Consider the following 13,814-nt stretch of genomic DNA (forward strand, 5'->3'; position numbering starts at 1 on the left):
ACCCGTTTAAGTTAGTGGACCTAGTCCTCTATTGCCTTTCCTTGTATGTTGTTTCCTCAGCAGGGCTAGGCCCGTTTAAGTTAGAGGAACTAGTCCTTTGTTTTTATTTGTGTGTGGTGTTTTCTTGAGCAGATCTAGGCCCGTTTAAGTTAGAGGACCTTGTCCTCTCTTCCTATCATCCTCTACTTTTAATTTTGTGATTGTATTTTGTGACAGTATGTCTAAAGAATCTAAAGATCATAAACCTTTGGGTTTTAGGTTAGGTACCTTTTGCCACTCTTTTGGTTCTCGAGTTCTCCAGGAAAGGAAGAACAAATTGATCTTGAAAGGTCTCCTTAAACCTTCCTTTGAGGAGGATTTAGCCAGCTCTTCATCATCTCATTCCAGGTCTCCCTCTTCTAAAAAAGAGAAAGTCAAGTTGGTCAAAAGACAGTCTCCCACACAGACTGTTTTATCTGGACCTCCACAAAAAATTGATAAACTGGACACACCTTCTACCTCTTCGGCTCCTCTTCCTTCAGAGCAAGTCGAAGTTATTGACATTGACACTCCAGTTTCGGCCCCAACTTTTTCGGAGCCGATTACTAAACCTATACCTCTGAGCTGGTCTAGAGATTTATTACTGGTGTCCTCGACACTCATATCTTCGATTTTACATTATATACATTTTATTATTTAAACAGTATTTTGTTCTTGTTATATCACTTGGAGCTATATTTGTTCTATTTTTTGAACGCTGAGTTGTACAGTGGTTATCACAGTTTTTATTAGATTATTAGAGGTGATATTCTATTTAATGTTTGTAAGTTCGGAGTTAGTTTTGTGGGGTCATTGTCTTTGTGAATTAAGGATTAGAATTGAATAGATCTTCAGCTTGGTGGAATCTTCATATTTACCTGATTTGATCTGTACTGCTATAAGCACATTATTAAGAGGGGCATTATTTTACTTCCTGCTGCCTAAAGTCTTTTTTTTTTAATTATGTTAAAAAATATTAATACATATATTTAATGTTAAAAATTGTTAAAGGACACGACAGTGTTACAGTGTCTTGCAGATGAAGTGCGCCCTTTTAGTTGATAGGCTATCCACTTAACCCTAGGGTTACCTAAGGGATTTAATATATTATTTTTTTGTGTGTTATAATATTCTTTGATGTTTAATTTTTGTTTTGATAGATTTTACATTTTTTTGACATCAGCATTCAACATTGTGAATATTTGCAAGTATTGTGGTTTATTTTTATATTTCACCTTGCCATCATATGCAACTTGCAATTTATAGGGTAGAGTTTATCAACAAAACAGTTGAGGTGAACAATACTTGTTAGGATAACCTGTATAGGGTTTCATGTAGGATAATCTGTATAGGGTTTCATGTATTTTAATATTTGTTTTTGGGTTCAGATTTATAACATATATTCACTTATATACACGTACTACTTTTTTACACACATTTTTTTCACTGGTTACAATGGAACAACTTATGGTTCAGTATTTGGAGCTTTCTAGACGAATCATTTCACTATTGCATGCCAACAAAAGCAAAGACAAATGACAGTTTAACAGACACGCAGGTAGAGCTTTTTGCCATGCACACACCACCAGGGACTTCTACAGAGAGACAGTTGAATGTGAATGTCCCAAGACTAGAAAGGAGTAACAACTCAAGATTGGACAATAAAAACTCGAACACCAACAGTAGGAGAGGCGTTGACAGTAGTAGTTTGCCAGGAAGGTCAACCTTTGATGTAGAGAATTTTTTAATACCCCCTACACTAGCAGAAACATCTAGGTCTCAGAATATTGATTTTGGGACACTCAATTCTCAGTTATCCAAATTTGAAAAGTTAGCCAGGAAATACATATCCCTTCAAATGGATAATGTCTTTTTAGAACGATCCAAGTACCGTGGGGCTTGAGAGTATTCAAAATACCTATGGGGATTGAGGCTGACTCAGAAGCATATAACAATATGCTGGAACTATTTGATAGAACGGGAATGGATTTGATGAGAATTATTATCAAGGATAATACAAGTAGGTTTAACAGTTTAAAAAGTGAACTACTTATTCTTAAACAAAGCATCGTGAATGATTTACTTTTTGAAAGTAATAGAAGCAGATTTGATAGAATTACAACTGATCTTGACAAATTTGTCAAGATCAGTATGAAAAGAAAACAAAAAAAGATTTTGAGGGACACTAATGAGTACAAAGAAAAAAGAGCGTACCCTATACCTAATACTAAAAAGTAAAACTTCTTGGAAAGGGCCATAAGGAGGGACACAAATCAGACTGATGTGGGGGTGACTGAAGGGGTACATACAAATATAGAGGAAGAGGAAGTTTTTTTATAGAATCAACCCCCACTAAGACGTTCAGACAGGTTAAGAAAAATCGGGGCCATTCATTAGAACAGATGGATCAGAGGACACCTCAGAGACTAGGGTTCCACCCAGGAAACAACTGGAGAGGTGGGGGACAGAGGAGGAACAACTTCAACAACAGGAATTGGCATCACAGATGAACTATTTACAAGAGGTGGAGATTCATTTCCCTAGCCACTCAATCACGGATGGCTTAACCACTAACACTGACACACCAGTTGACAGTTCCCTTAACTCCTTTGATACCATTTTGACCCCATTTTTGGAGAACAACATCAATGGGGGTCCCTCTATAATTGGGGACAAATCCTTTCATGTTTACAACTTTTCTGATTTAGAGATATCCGATAGTCATTTAAGTCTGTTGAGGAAGGGTTTTTCTTTTGTCCCCAATTTCAAATATGACGTCAGTAAATTGCTTATCAATCTGAAGTTGTATGCTAGGAAATTGAACTTAAAGTTGTTTTTCAGCAACAAACTACAAGTAGACAGAGAGATGCAAACATTCACACTTAAAAGAAGCAGTATATTTATACCTACATATAACCCTGTGACTTTGGTTTTGAACAGTTATGTATCACCCAGATTAAGAGATTGATTGACAAAAGGCCAGTTGTAGACAATAGAAGTTGAACATCAGCTGAAGCATTTTGCTTAAAAGAACTTTCGTCCAATACTGATTACAGGGTTATGAAACCAGATAAAGGGGGAGGAGTAGTCATAATGATGAATGCTGACTACTCTTGGCACATGCAGAGTATTATTTGTGACTCCAATACATATGAGCTAGCCTCTGAATTTGATGTCCACAAGGCTTACACTAAGATTGATTGGCAACTCTATGAGATGCTTTTTGAAGGAATTATTGATGCAGATGAATGCAAATATTTACAAGTGGAATACCCAGTTATGCCTAGTTTATTTGGAATACCCAAAATTCATAAAAATACGGTTAACCCTCCATTCAGACCAGTTGTTGCAGCCAGGGGTTCCAAAACGGAACCATTAGCATCATTTATAGATATTATGACCAAGAAGGTTCTGGACAATTTGCCACATATATTAAAGGACTCTTGGCATTGTCTAGACTGTCTTAGAACTTTAACTGATGTACACTTAGGGGAATTTCTAACTGCGGATATTACAAATTTATTTTCAGGGATTCCCCATGACATTGGATTAGAGTGGTTTGGTAGGAGTCTGGACAAACATAGTGACATACACCAAGTAAAGAGAGGTCTATTGGTGGATATGATGCGAATTGTACTGGAGAACAACTATATTGGATTTGAAGATGAATTCTACAGACAATCTACTGGGGAGGCTATGGGCACTAAATGTGCGCCCATATATGCCAATCTAGTTTTAGCTGAAAGGGAGGAACAGTTTGTGCTGAAATCTGAATATAGATCTAGGTTGATTATCTATTTGAGATTCTTGGACGACATCCTCTTCTTATGGAAAGGCACTCTGGATGAATTGGAGGAATTTATAAAATACTTAAATAATACTACTTAATTTTTGAAATTTACACACAATGTTGATAGTAAGACTATTGACTATCTGGATTTATGACTATACATTAATGATGGAGAGATAGAATCCAACTTATACAGGAAGAAAACTTACCTACCTTGTCTTCCGGATCATCCAAGAGTCTTTCAGAGGAGGATGTTGAGGGAGTGGTGCTTAGACTCTTGAAGTCGTCGGCGCTAGCAAATTTGTTGCCAGCTCCAACCCAATCAGTTCCAGATCCATCTAGGGCAATATTACCTGCTTTTGTTTCTCCTCCGAGCCACATCGGTCTTTCGGAGCCAGAGCTATCGGTGCAGTTTGTTGTGGAACCGTCGGTTCCAGCACCCCTACTGTCTGTCTCTGAGCAGAGTTCTGCTGCGACACCTTCGGTGCCGTCCTTGGTGTCTAGGAGCTGAAGCTCACCAGTCAGCCCCAATGGGGATGCTCGTACCCAAACTTCTTCGGTTACGAGCCTACCTCTCGGTGAGTTGGCTCGGCTGAGCTGGGATCCTACGTCTTTCTCAGAACCAAGCTCTCTGGAACTGAGGGCTACTTCCATTTCCTTGGAACCGGTGGTGTCCTCGAAGATGGAGAGATCTGCCTTCAAGATGACCAGCATGCTGTCTAGGTCTTCAGCTCCACACAAGGGTACCGATGCTCTTCCCCCTCAAGCTCTGACCTCTGTCTCAGCAACATCTCTCTCTCTCTTGAAAGCAGAGACTTGCAGCCTCAGGACCCCCTTTTGGTTGTCCCCCAGTCTTCCGAGATCCCCCCAGAATTCCCTTCTTAGGTGGCTCCTCGGAAAAGAACTTGCAAGAGGAAGCATGTGGACTCCCCTGATAAGTCCATCACCTCTGACACTGACCTCAGGGAGTCAGACGGGTCCCCTAGGTCATCCTCTGATGATATTTCCTTCATGGATATCCTAGAGATCCTGAAACAGAGAGGCGGCTGGCCCACTGTCACCCCTTCTGATGAGGAATCGGTGTACCTAAAGGCTTTTGGGTCTCAACCTTCAGCCTCTTGGGTGTCTACACCTTTCAATGAGCTGTTAGATTTAGTGAGTCGAAAGGTGTGGGAAACTCCTGATGCCATGGAACCAGTCCCCATAAGGCCCAATAAATTTCTTTCAGCTCCCAAAGATAGATTTTTTGACCAAAGATTTGCTTGTAGATGCCATGGTGGTGGCAGCAGCCATAAAGAAGGAACTACTGGAAATTTCCTCATCTGTCCACCCACCAAACAAAGAATCTCGAATGATGGACAGATACAAGAAGCATATCTTTTCTTCAGCGGCTTTTACACTTAGATCGCTAAATTGACTCATCCATTTCACTAGGCTTCAAAGAGATCTCCTAAAGGAGCTAGTAGATAACTCTCCAAGGTACTTTAACTGAAGGAGTCCCTGAGAAGGTTACTGCTCAGTTGTCTACCTTAAACTCCATTGTTAACTCCTCCATGAGGCTGATATCTTATGCAGCAGGTGGAGCGAGCAGGGTAGCAGGTTCAGGAGTTTCCCTTAGGAGAGACGCTCCTGGATGCGCTTATGCAACTTTGCGGAACCCTAAAAATCTACATTTACCAACGTCCCCTTTGATGGTTCCTCTCTGTTTGGACCAAAGGTAAAAGACACACTCATCAGATATAAGCAGGAAGGGAAAACTCTCTCTGCCATCGGAGTATGTTTTTCCATCCCATCTAGACCATATCCTAAGGGTCAGAGAGGCGGAAAAATGTGGTTCAAGAAATCTCAGAGATTTTTCCCAGACACACAAGGTGATTCCTCTCCAGAGACAGAGGAGGAGGAAGGTAATGGTAAACATCAAACGTCACCCCAGAGGCAGGGGGGGGGTCCGCAAAACCAGGGTGGCCACGATTCTTTTCATGTACATCCCTATCATTGCTTCTGATGTGGGGGCCCGACTGTGCTTCTCTGGAGCCAGTCAGGGGTCACTTATCTTTGCACCCAGAAGCCTGGCATGGCATCATACAGGACAAGTGGATACAAATAATAATTTCCAGAGGATACTCCATACCCTTCTCTTTTCCACCTCGTCTAACCAAGAAAATCCCGGATGTTCCACCCAGTCATAGGGATCAAGCAACTATAGAAGTCCAAAAGTTGCTTCAAAAGACAGTCATCCAAACTGTCCCCGCAGACCAGATAGGATTCAGAACTTACTCCAGATTCTTTTTAGTGCCAAAACGAACAGAGGACTGTAGGCCCATTTTGGATCTCAGCAAGTTAAACAAAGAAGGCCAAGTTCCAAATGGTAACACTTCAGTCTATACTCCCTCTGTTAGGGAAAGACAATTGGATGTGCTCCATAGATCTCCAAGATGCGTACTACCACATAAAAATGGACAGAGCATCAAGGAGTCATTTATGCTTCCGGCTGAGAGCCAGTCATTACCAATTTTATGCTCTGCCCTTTGGTCTCACCACAGCCCCCAGGGTGTTCACCAAATGCATGGCGGTAGTAACTGCTCACTTGGGCCATCTTGGATTCCAAGTGTTTCCGTACCTGGACGACTGGCTCCTGACTGCCACCACCAGGCACCTATTTCTACAAGCCAGGGATGCAACTATCTGAGTCTGCACTCAGCTAGGCATTACTGTAAATTGGGAAAAGTCTGCCTTGTTGCCCTCTTAGTATATGACTTTTATAGGTGCATAGGTAGACACAGTCGCAATGATGGCTCGCCTTCCTTTAGACAGAATACAAAATCTAAGACAACAGATGTACGGCCTGCTTCCCCAACACGAAGTCAAAGCGAAGATGGTGCTCAAACTTATAGGAACCATGACCTCTACTGTAACTCTAGTTCTGCTATCTAGACTACATATGAGTATTCTACAATGGCTACTCTTTTCCCAGTGGTCTCTTCAGTGACTGCCTCTGTCTCATCCCATTTTAATAACAGAATCTTGCAAAAAAGACCTTCGTCGGTGGATCCTGTCCAATCAACTAACGATAGGGAGACCATTCATTCCTTGCCAACCCGTTGCTACTGTGACCACGGATGCCTCCCAGATAGGGGGGGGGGGCATTATCTAAGAAGGACAGTCCAAGGCACATGGCAAGAACACAAGGCTCACTTGCATATCAGTGTTCTAGAGATGAAAGCAATGCAACTATCGTTGCAAGCACTTCACAACCTTTTTCCTGTTGGAACAATAACAATTTAATCAGACAATGTCAGTGGTATGGTATATAAACAAACAAGGGGGAACCAGATCCTACCCCCTATGTCGAGAGGCTCTTCATGTTTGGCAGTGGGCGATATCTTCCCAACGCTTTATAGTTGCAGTGCATATCCCGGGGAGAACCAATGTGATAGCTCACAAGCTCAGCAGGGCAATCTTGATGCCTCACGAGTGGTCTCTGAATCAGAAAGTCGTGGAACAGATTTTCTGCAAAAGAGGGCAGCCTTGCTGCGATCTGTTCTTTATGCCTTTCCTCCCTTTCTGCTAATATTAAAAGTGATCCAGAAAGCAAAGACCTTGGGAAGCAGAATGATTCTCATCACTCCTTACTGGCCTCATCAGATTTGGTTCCCTTTTCTCGGGCCTCACCTTCTGGACGATCCATGGACTCTGGACCCAGTACTAGATCTTCTGACACGTATGTCATGCAAGTTCCATCCCTGTCTCCACACCCTCAACTTGACAGTGTGGCTGCTCCATTTCCATCCCTAGTCAGGCTTCATGATCTGTCCCCAGCAGTTACACATATCCTGACGTCTTCTCATAAACCTTCTACGAGAAAATTGTACACTAGCAAATGGAAAAGATTTTCTCTCTGGGCACCAGCTAAAAATATAGATCCATACACAGCCTCCATTCCCTTAGTGTTAGAATTTCTAACCGAACTGTTTCATCAGGGATCAGCTGCTGCTACAATCAAAGTTTAATTAGCAGCTGTCTCCAATTTTAATTTGGGACAACATGAACCTAATCTTAAGGCTCATAGATTGTGTAGATCTTTTTTGAAAGGCACTACCTTACTAAGACCTCCTTTTCAAGAACCTATTTCTCCCTGGGATCTAAATTTTGTCCTTTCAAAACTCACCTTGCCACCTTTTGAACCTTCACATACTTGTGATTCAAAGTTTCTTTCATGTAAGACCATTTTTGTGGTAGCCATTACATCCGCCAGAAGAGTGTCAAACCTGCAAGCACTCTGTCAAACCTCCTTACTTGATTTTTCATAGAGACAGAGTTTCCCTTCGCACTAATCCGTCCTTCATCCCCAAGACTTGTTCTCAATCTAATATGAATCAAACCATTGAACTGCCAGTCTTTTTTCCAAATCATTCAAACAAAATGGAGTACAAGTTCCATCAACTTGATGTATACAGACAGTTAAGGTTCTATCTACATAGAACCAAAGAGTTTAGGAGATCAGACCAATTGTTTGTATCTTTTTCGGAGACAAGAAAAGGTATGCCAGTCTCCAAGATAACATTATCAAACTGGATTTCAAATTTTATATCTTTTATTTACTCTTCTAATGGCAAAGAACTCCCGTTTAAAATTAAAGCTCATTCTGCCAGATTGATGTCCACATCCGCTGCCTTTCAAGCCAGAATTCCAATGGACAGCATATGTGCGGCAGCAACTTGGGTTACCCCTCATATTTTTATTACTCATTACAAATTGGACTTGGCCTCCAGGGGTAGAGCCTCCTTTGGTTCCACGGTTCTTAGGAGTATATTCCCATGAGCCACCCAAGAAAAAGGTGCTAGGGACGCTGTCCCATATGTAAGAATGAAGGTGAGATAGGACTACAGAACATAAAGAAGTTATGTACTCACCATAATGTTCTATGTTTGTAGTCCATCTCACCCTTCATTCTTACGAACCCACCCACCTACCCCTGTCCATGTATCCTTGGAGGATCTGGAGACAAGATAGTATCTTTCTTCCTTAGGGTTGGAGACCTTTCAACTTTGTTTTTCCTTGTGGAAATACCTTCTGTCACTTTTATAGACGGCAGTAAACAAGATCTGAGGATTGTTACTAGTGTATTATGGGATACTTACCTTGCCACGAGCCAACTGAGAGACTTCGAGCTTTGTAATTGGTTGAGTCGGAACCGAGGATTAGCTGTTTAGCTATGTCTAAAACCTCAAAAACAGCACAGAGCAGTGTGCCAGATTGTTGGTAAATGGAGCCATGTTCATGGAACCAGAAGATACCACAAATCATCTGTCTGACAAATTCAGTTCCAACTTTACCCCCCCCCCCCCCCCGAGAAACAGCATGTCTTAAATACACTTTTTAAGGCCAAGAGTAAATCTTTGATGGCCCCTGATAATATCCCAGAATGCCTCTTGAATATCCTAAAATATGACCTGTCAAAGCCACTGGTGTCTCTGTTCAACCATATCCTCTGCATAGGCTTCATGCCACATGAAAAGAAGTCTGCAGTAGTCATCTCTGTTAGTCTGACTAGTTTCATATACAAAGCCATGGAAAGAATTGTCATGGAAATGATTACAATGACATGGGAAACCTTCAGATACTGGAATTCACCCAATTTGGTTTTATCAAAGGCAGACCATGCTTTACTGAAGCTGGTGGACTTCTTTGAGAAAAGGTCACCAAGGCACTAGATGAAGGCAAAAGTATGCAAAGTCATTTGATACAATACCCCACTCTGGCATTGTAAACGTACACATAGAATTAGGCATAAACCCCTATGTAACTCACTGGATAGCCAGCTGGCTCAAAGACAGGACCCAGGAAGTTAGTATTGGAGAGACCACCTCTGCTAAGAGGCTGATCACTAGTGGGAGTACTCCAGGGGTGTGTGCTAAGTCCGCTCTTCTTTGGCACCTATTTTTCATAAATGAAGTCAAGGCCATTGTCAAGGGCCTATGGCAGTGATGACGAACCTTTTGGGTTTGGCATGTCAAAAATTCGGAAAATGCCTAACGACTATGCTTGTGTGTCACTCCTTCCCCCAAAGAAATAAATAAAAATAAAACAGCACGACTGTCAACAGAATCGGTGACAAATCTAGAAATAAGAGACATGGACAGCTTTAAACTACTAGTACTATTAATTTGAGACACTTGCAGAAAAAATGAATGTGAATTAATATACATTTTCTGAAGTAAAATTAGTCTATAGATCTAATTATTGTCATTATTAAGTTTAAAAGTTGCCAGTTTTAGGAGGGATTAGGAGTGACATTTGAGAGGAATGTAGTGCAGCAAACTCAGAAATGAAGACTACTTGTCCTTTGCAGAAGTGTAACCATGAAGAAAAACAATATCAGCAGTGCTGCCCTTTGCAGACTCTATCGAGAAAGTATACCAAAATAGTCTTTGAGGTTAATAACTTCCTTACATCTGCAGCAGTGTTGTTTTACTGGCTTCTGGCCCAAAGTAATTCAGTGCACTTCACACAAGCAACAAATGCAAAAGCAGTTTCTTTGGTAACGCGGGTGTTGGTGAACGCTGGTTCATCACCCAAAATGTCATGGGGTGTTACATTTGACGCACATGTCATAGGTTTGCCATCACTGGCCTATGGATTACCGTGTTTGCAGAAGCTTGCAAGCTCGGAGCAATCATAGAAACTCCCCAGCATACTAACCTCTTATGGGAAGGTCTAACGCAGATGAATGACTGGTACCAAAGCCACAGTTTAAAATGTAATGACAAAAAATGCATACTAGAACCATTTGGAAAGTCAGCCACCCTTGGAAACTACTTCATTGATAAAACACCCCTAAAATTAGACACAGTAGTTAGGGATTTGGGAACTAATAAAGATAGTAACCTGGTTTTCAGCAAACGGGCATCTTAGGTTGTAAGAACCTCCTTTTGTGTCTCTCAACTTGTAAGTAAGGGCATGGCATTTAGATCCAGGGAAGTCATTGTGCCATTGTACTCTGCCATCATCAGATAGAGTTTAATGCAGCCTTCATTGTGTACCCGACCAGGTACATGCAGCAACTGGAATGTCCACAGAAGTTCCTCACAAAAGGAGTAATGTCATTTGCAGATCTTCCCAAAGCCTTGCCTCTATACTCTGTTCCTTACAGACCACTAAGAGACGATTTATGCCTGGCATACAAAGTATGCTTGGATCCAATTATGATGGATCTTTTGCTTAGCCGCAAAACAAACTGCAACAGCACCAGAACTATTGGATCTAAGGATTTAAACTTTGATTGTAACTTAAACAGAACATGTTGGAGGGGCATGCATGTATCTCCGAGATTCCCTGTTCTCTGGAATAGGCTTCCCATCCAAGTAAAGCAGAGCCCCTTCACAGCCCTATTTATGTGTAGCCTGGACAAGTGGATAGGAAATAAGAAATTCACCCCTGGTGTGACACTTATATCACTGATGGACAGAGGCAGGCATTAAATCATGACATATCTATCATACACCACTTAAAATAACCTCTAAAACACAATAACTCCTGGGATAAATTTGGGTTGCATGGATAATTTATAAAGGCCCCAGTGGTCATTAGCCTAGTATGCACCTTTGAACCTGTGAGTTGATTGCCAGCTTATGAATATGCTTGTAAATGCACCAAAAAGCAAGTGTTGTGATTAGTCAGTTCCATGCTCCACATGATAAATTGATAGGTATGACAGACATGGTTTAGATCATCCTAACTCAATTACCAGCACCACCTTTCTTTTAGCAGCCATTTGTGAATGGAGTCTACCAAGATCTTGTACGCATTTTTAGCTATTACTGTTTGATCAAGAAATTAAACTTGCTTTCTTTTTTTCCTAGAAGAATGAACAAAAAAGGAATTCAGAAGCCTGATTGTAATTAGACTCTGTGACAAGAGTAGATGAGGATTACTGTCCAGAAATTACATAATAGAACCACACATTGTACCCTTGCAGTGCATTATTCACCCATATAATTTTAATTTGGTATTTCATTTTGCACAAAATTTATGAAATTAATGTTTTTAGAATGTCAGTGTTGTTATACCCTTGTTAAATGCGTTCATTATTTTTCATCAGTAAAAAAGTAAGCATGTTTTAAGGTTTAATGATGCCTTTCCAGGAAGGCTGTCGTTTTAATGGTCTTGTTCTGAAGAAGATGTGAACATGTTAAAAAGGTTATGCATTCATGCTATACTAATGCTTTTTTTTTCAGGAGAAAGCAGCAATAAAGCATGAGGAAAGGGAAAAAAGGAGGCATAGGAATGATGCAATTAATACATTGGCAGGGATGGGTTTTTCAAAACATGCTGCAGCAGTAGCACTTTCACGAGCAAATGGGGATCTGGATAAAGCTTTTCAGGTAAGAGCAAGAAAATATGCTGTTTTTCTGTAAGGTCAGTGTACTTTTTTAGTACATATTTTTCCCTTCCTTGTGACTAGTGAGTATCAGCCTTCTTGGTTCCAATTGTGCCATTTCATTTCACAGCTAGTCAGGGTAGCCTGTCAGTCTGTGATACCTGCAGTGGTTTTGCTTGCCTTAATTCTCTTGTTGACAATGCAGCCCTGATACGGTTAAGTCCTGCATTGTTGCGCCTTGGTTGCAAATGTGTTGTGTGAATGTGTCATTTCCATCTACAGAGTGATAATGAACTGCTTGGTGGGGGCACATCCTGTTTCTTTCTAATGCTGTGCTGTGATACTGACTCTGCTGAGCTTCATTCTTGCAGCAGATGTAGCTGCCCTCCCCCCATGAAGGGCTAACCAGCAATGTTAGCTTGCTCCCACCCTCCCCAGGGACAAGGGAAGGAGACTTCTTCAGCACTTTGGTTGCTTGCAAATCCTCAGCCATCTTGGAAAGCAGTCATAGTTTAATCTGTCTCTGCCTTGGGGCTGGCACAGCATACTGCTGATGTTTTAATGGAAACAAGAACTCTTCAGTGAATCTGCATTTGGTTGTCATTTGGACTTACCTCAGTGTTCCTGAGACAAAATTTATAGACATAATCTGTTTAATAAGATACATATATGTTGAGATTCTCATAGAAAAAGACCTGATCTGCTGTTCTGCCCATTTAGTGTAGCTAGCCAGGCGTCCTTAAGGGTAAAAATATGATGTATTTAAGAAATTTTAGATTTTAAGGCTTGCGGCTGATCGCTCGCCTGGTTTGAATACTGCTGCTAGTTTAAAACCAGTTTTAATGAAGTTACAATGAACTAATTTATGTAATTGAAGAGACATTTTTATATGTTTGCTGATGTTTACTTATTTATGTATACATTTTGTTATAATTTTTGTTACAAATTGTGTTTATATATGAATTTTTTGAGTTTTTTGATTTTATGTGTGTCACATGATTTTGGCTACAGTCATGTGATTCTTTGGCTCCTATTTAAAGCAAATTGCTTTTACCTATGTTTGTATTAGTATTGAAAAAGGGTTTTTGCCCGAAAGCTTTGCCTTTTTGTAAAGTGTTTTTCTCAATGGTTGGTGTGTTGTCTACAGTTCTTATATTCCAGCATTTTGTTGTGTAGCTAGTCAGGAGTCCTTAAGGGTAACATATGATGTATTTATTAAATATATTGTGATTATGCAGAAGGTGAAATTTAACAAATATTTCATAGAAACTGATTGTGACCACAAAACTGGCTTGTATTTTGCCTTGATTCTGTACCTTTCTTCCCTAATTCCTTTTTTTCTGCTAGTCTGTAAGTGTTATATATAAAAAAAAATATTCTTTTTAGGTTATGGTGAAGAAAAAAGTTCATTATGTATGTGCCATTTTATTACAAAATGTGCATTTTGTTTGTATTTCACATTTTTTTCTGAATCTTTAATAGATTGCAATGCAAGTTTATGCTGTGAACTCATGGTAGTAGGATCAAGTCTAATTCACTTCCCCATTTTGCTTTGCTTTCACCATAAAACTTGTACTACCTGAGGAAAAAAATTTCTTCTACAAGGCTGAAAAAACATGCGAGGTC

General features: G+C 40.5%; 1 protein-coding gene across 8 annotated transcripts in view; it reads left to right on the plus strand.

Moving 5' to 3' along the window:
* NUB1 (negative regulator of ubiquitin like proteins 1) overlaps positions 1-13,814 on the plus strand; it is a gene marked incomplete in the record, with an annotated part of 1,333,835 nt that overhangs the window by 890,121 nt on the left and 429,900 nt on the right. For all 8 annotated transcript variants that reach the window (XM_044066898.1, XM_044066904.1, XM_044066897.1 and 5 more), the window contains 1 exon segment: positions 12,046-12,192. In XM_044066898.1, coding sequence (XP_043922833.1) covers positions 12,046-12,192 — 147 coding nt within the window.

The sequence above is a fragment of the Protopterus annectens genome, chromosome 3.part1, assembly GCF_019279795.1.
Source record: "Protopterus annectens isolate FY-2018-M chromosome 3.part1, PAN1.0, whole genome shotgun sequence".
In the NCBI taxonomy this organism is placed as follows: Eukaryota; Metazoa; Chordata; order Ceratodontiformes; family Protopteridae; genus Protopterus; species Protopterus annectens.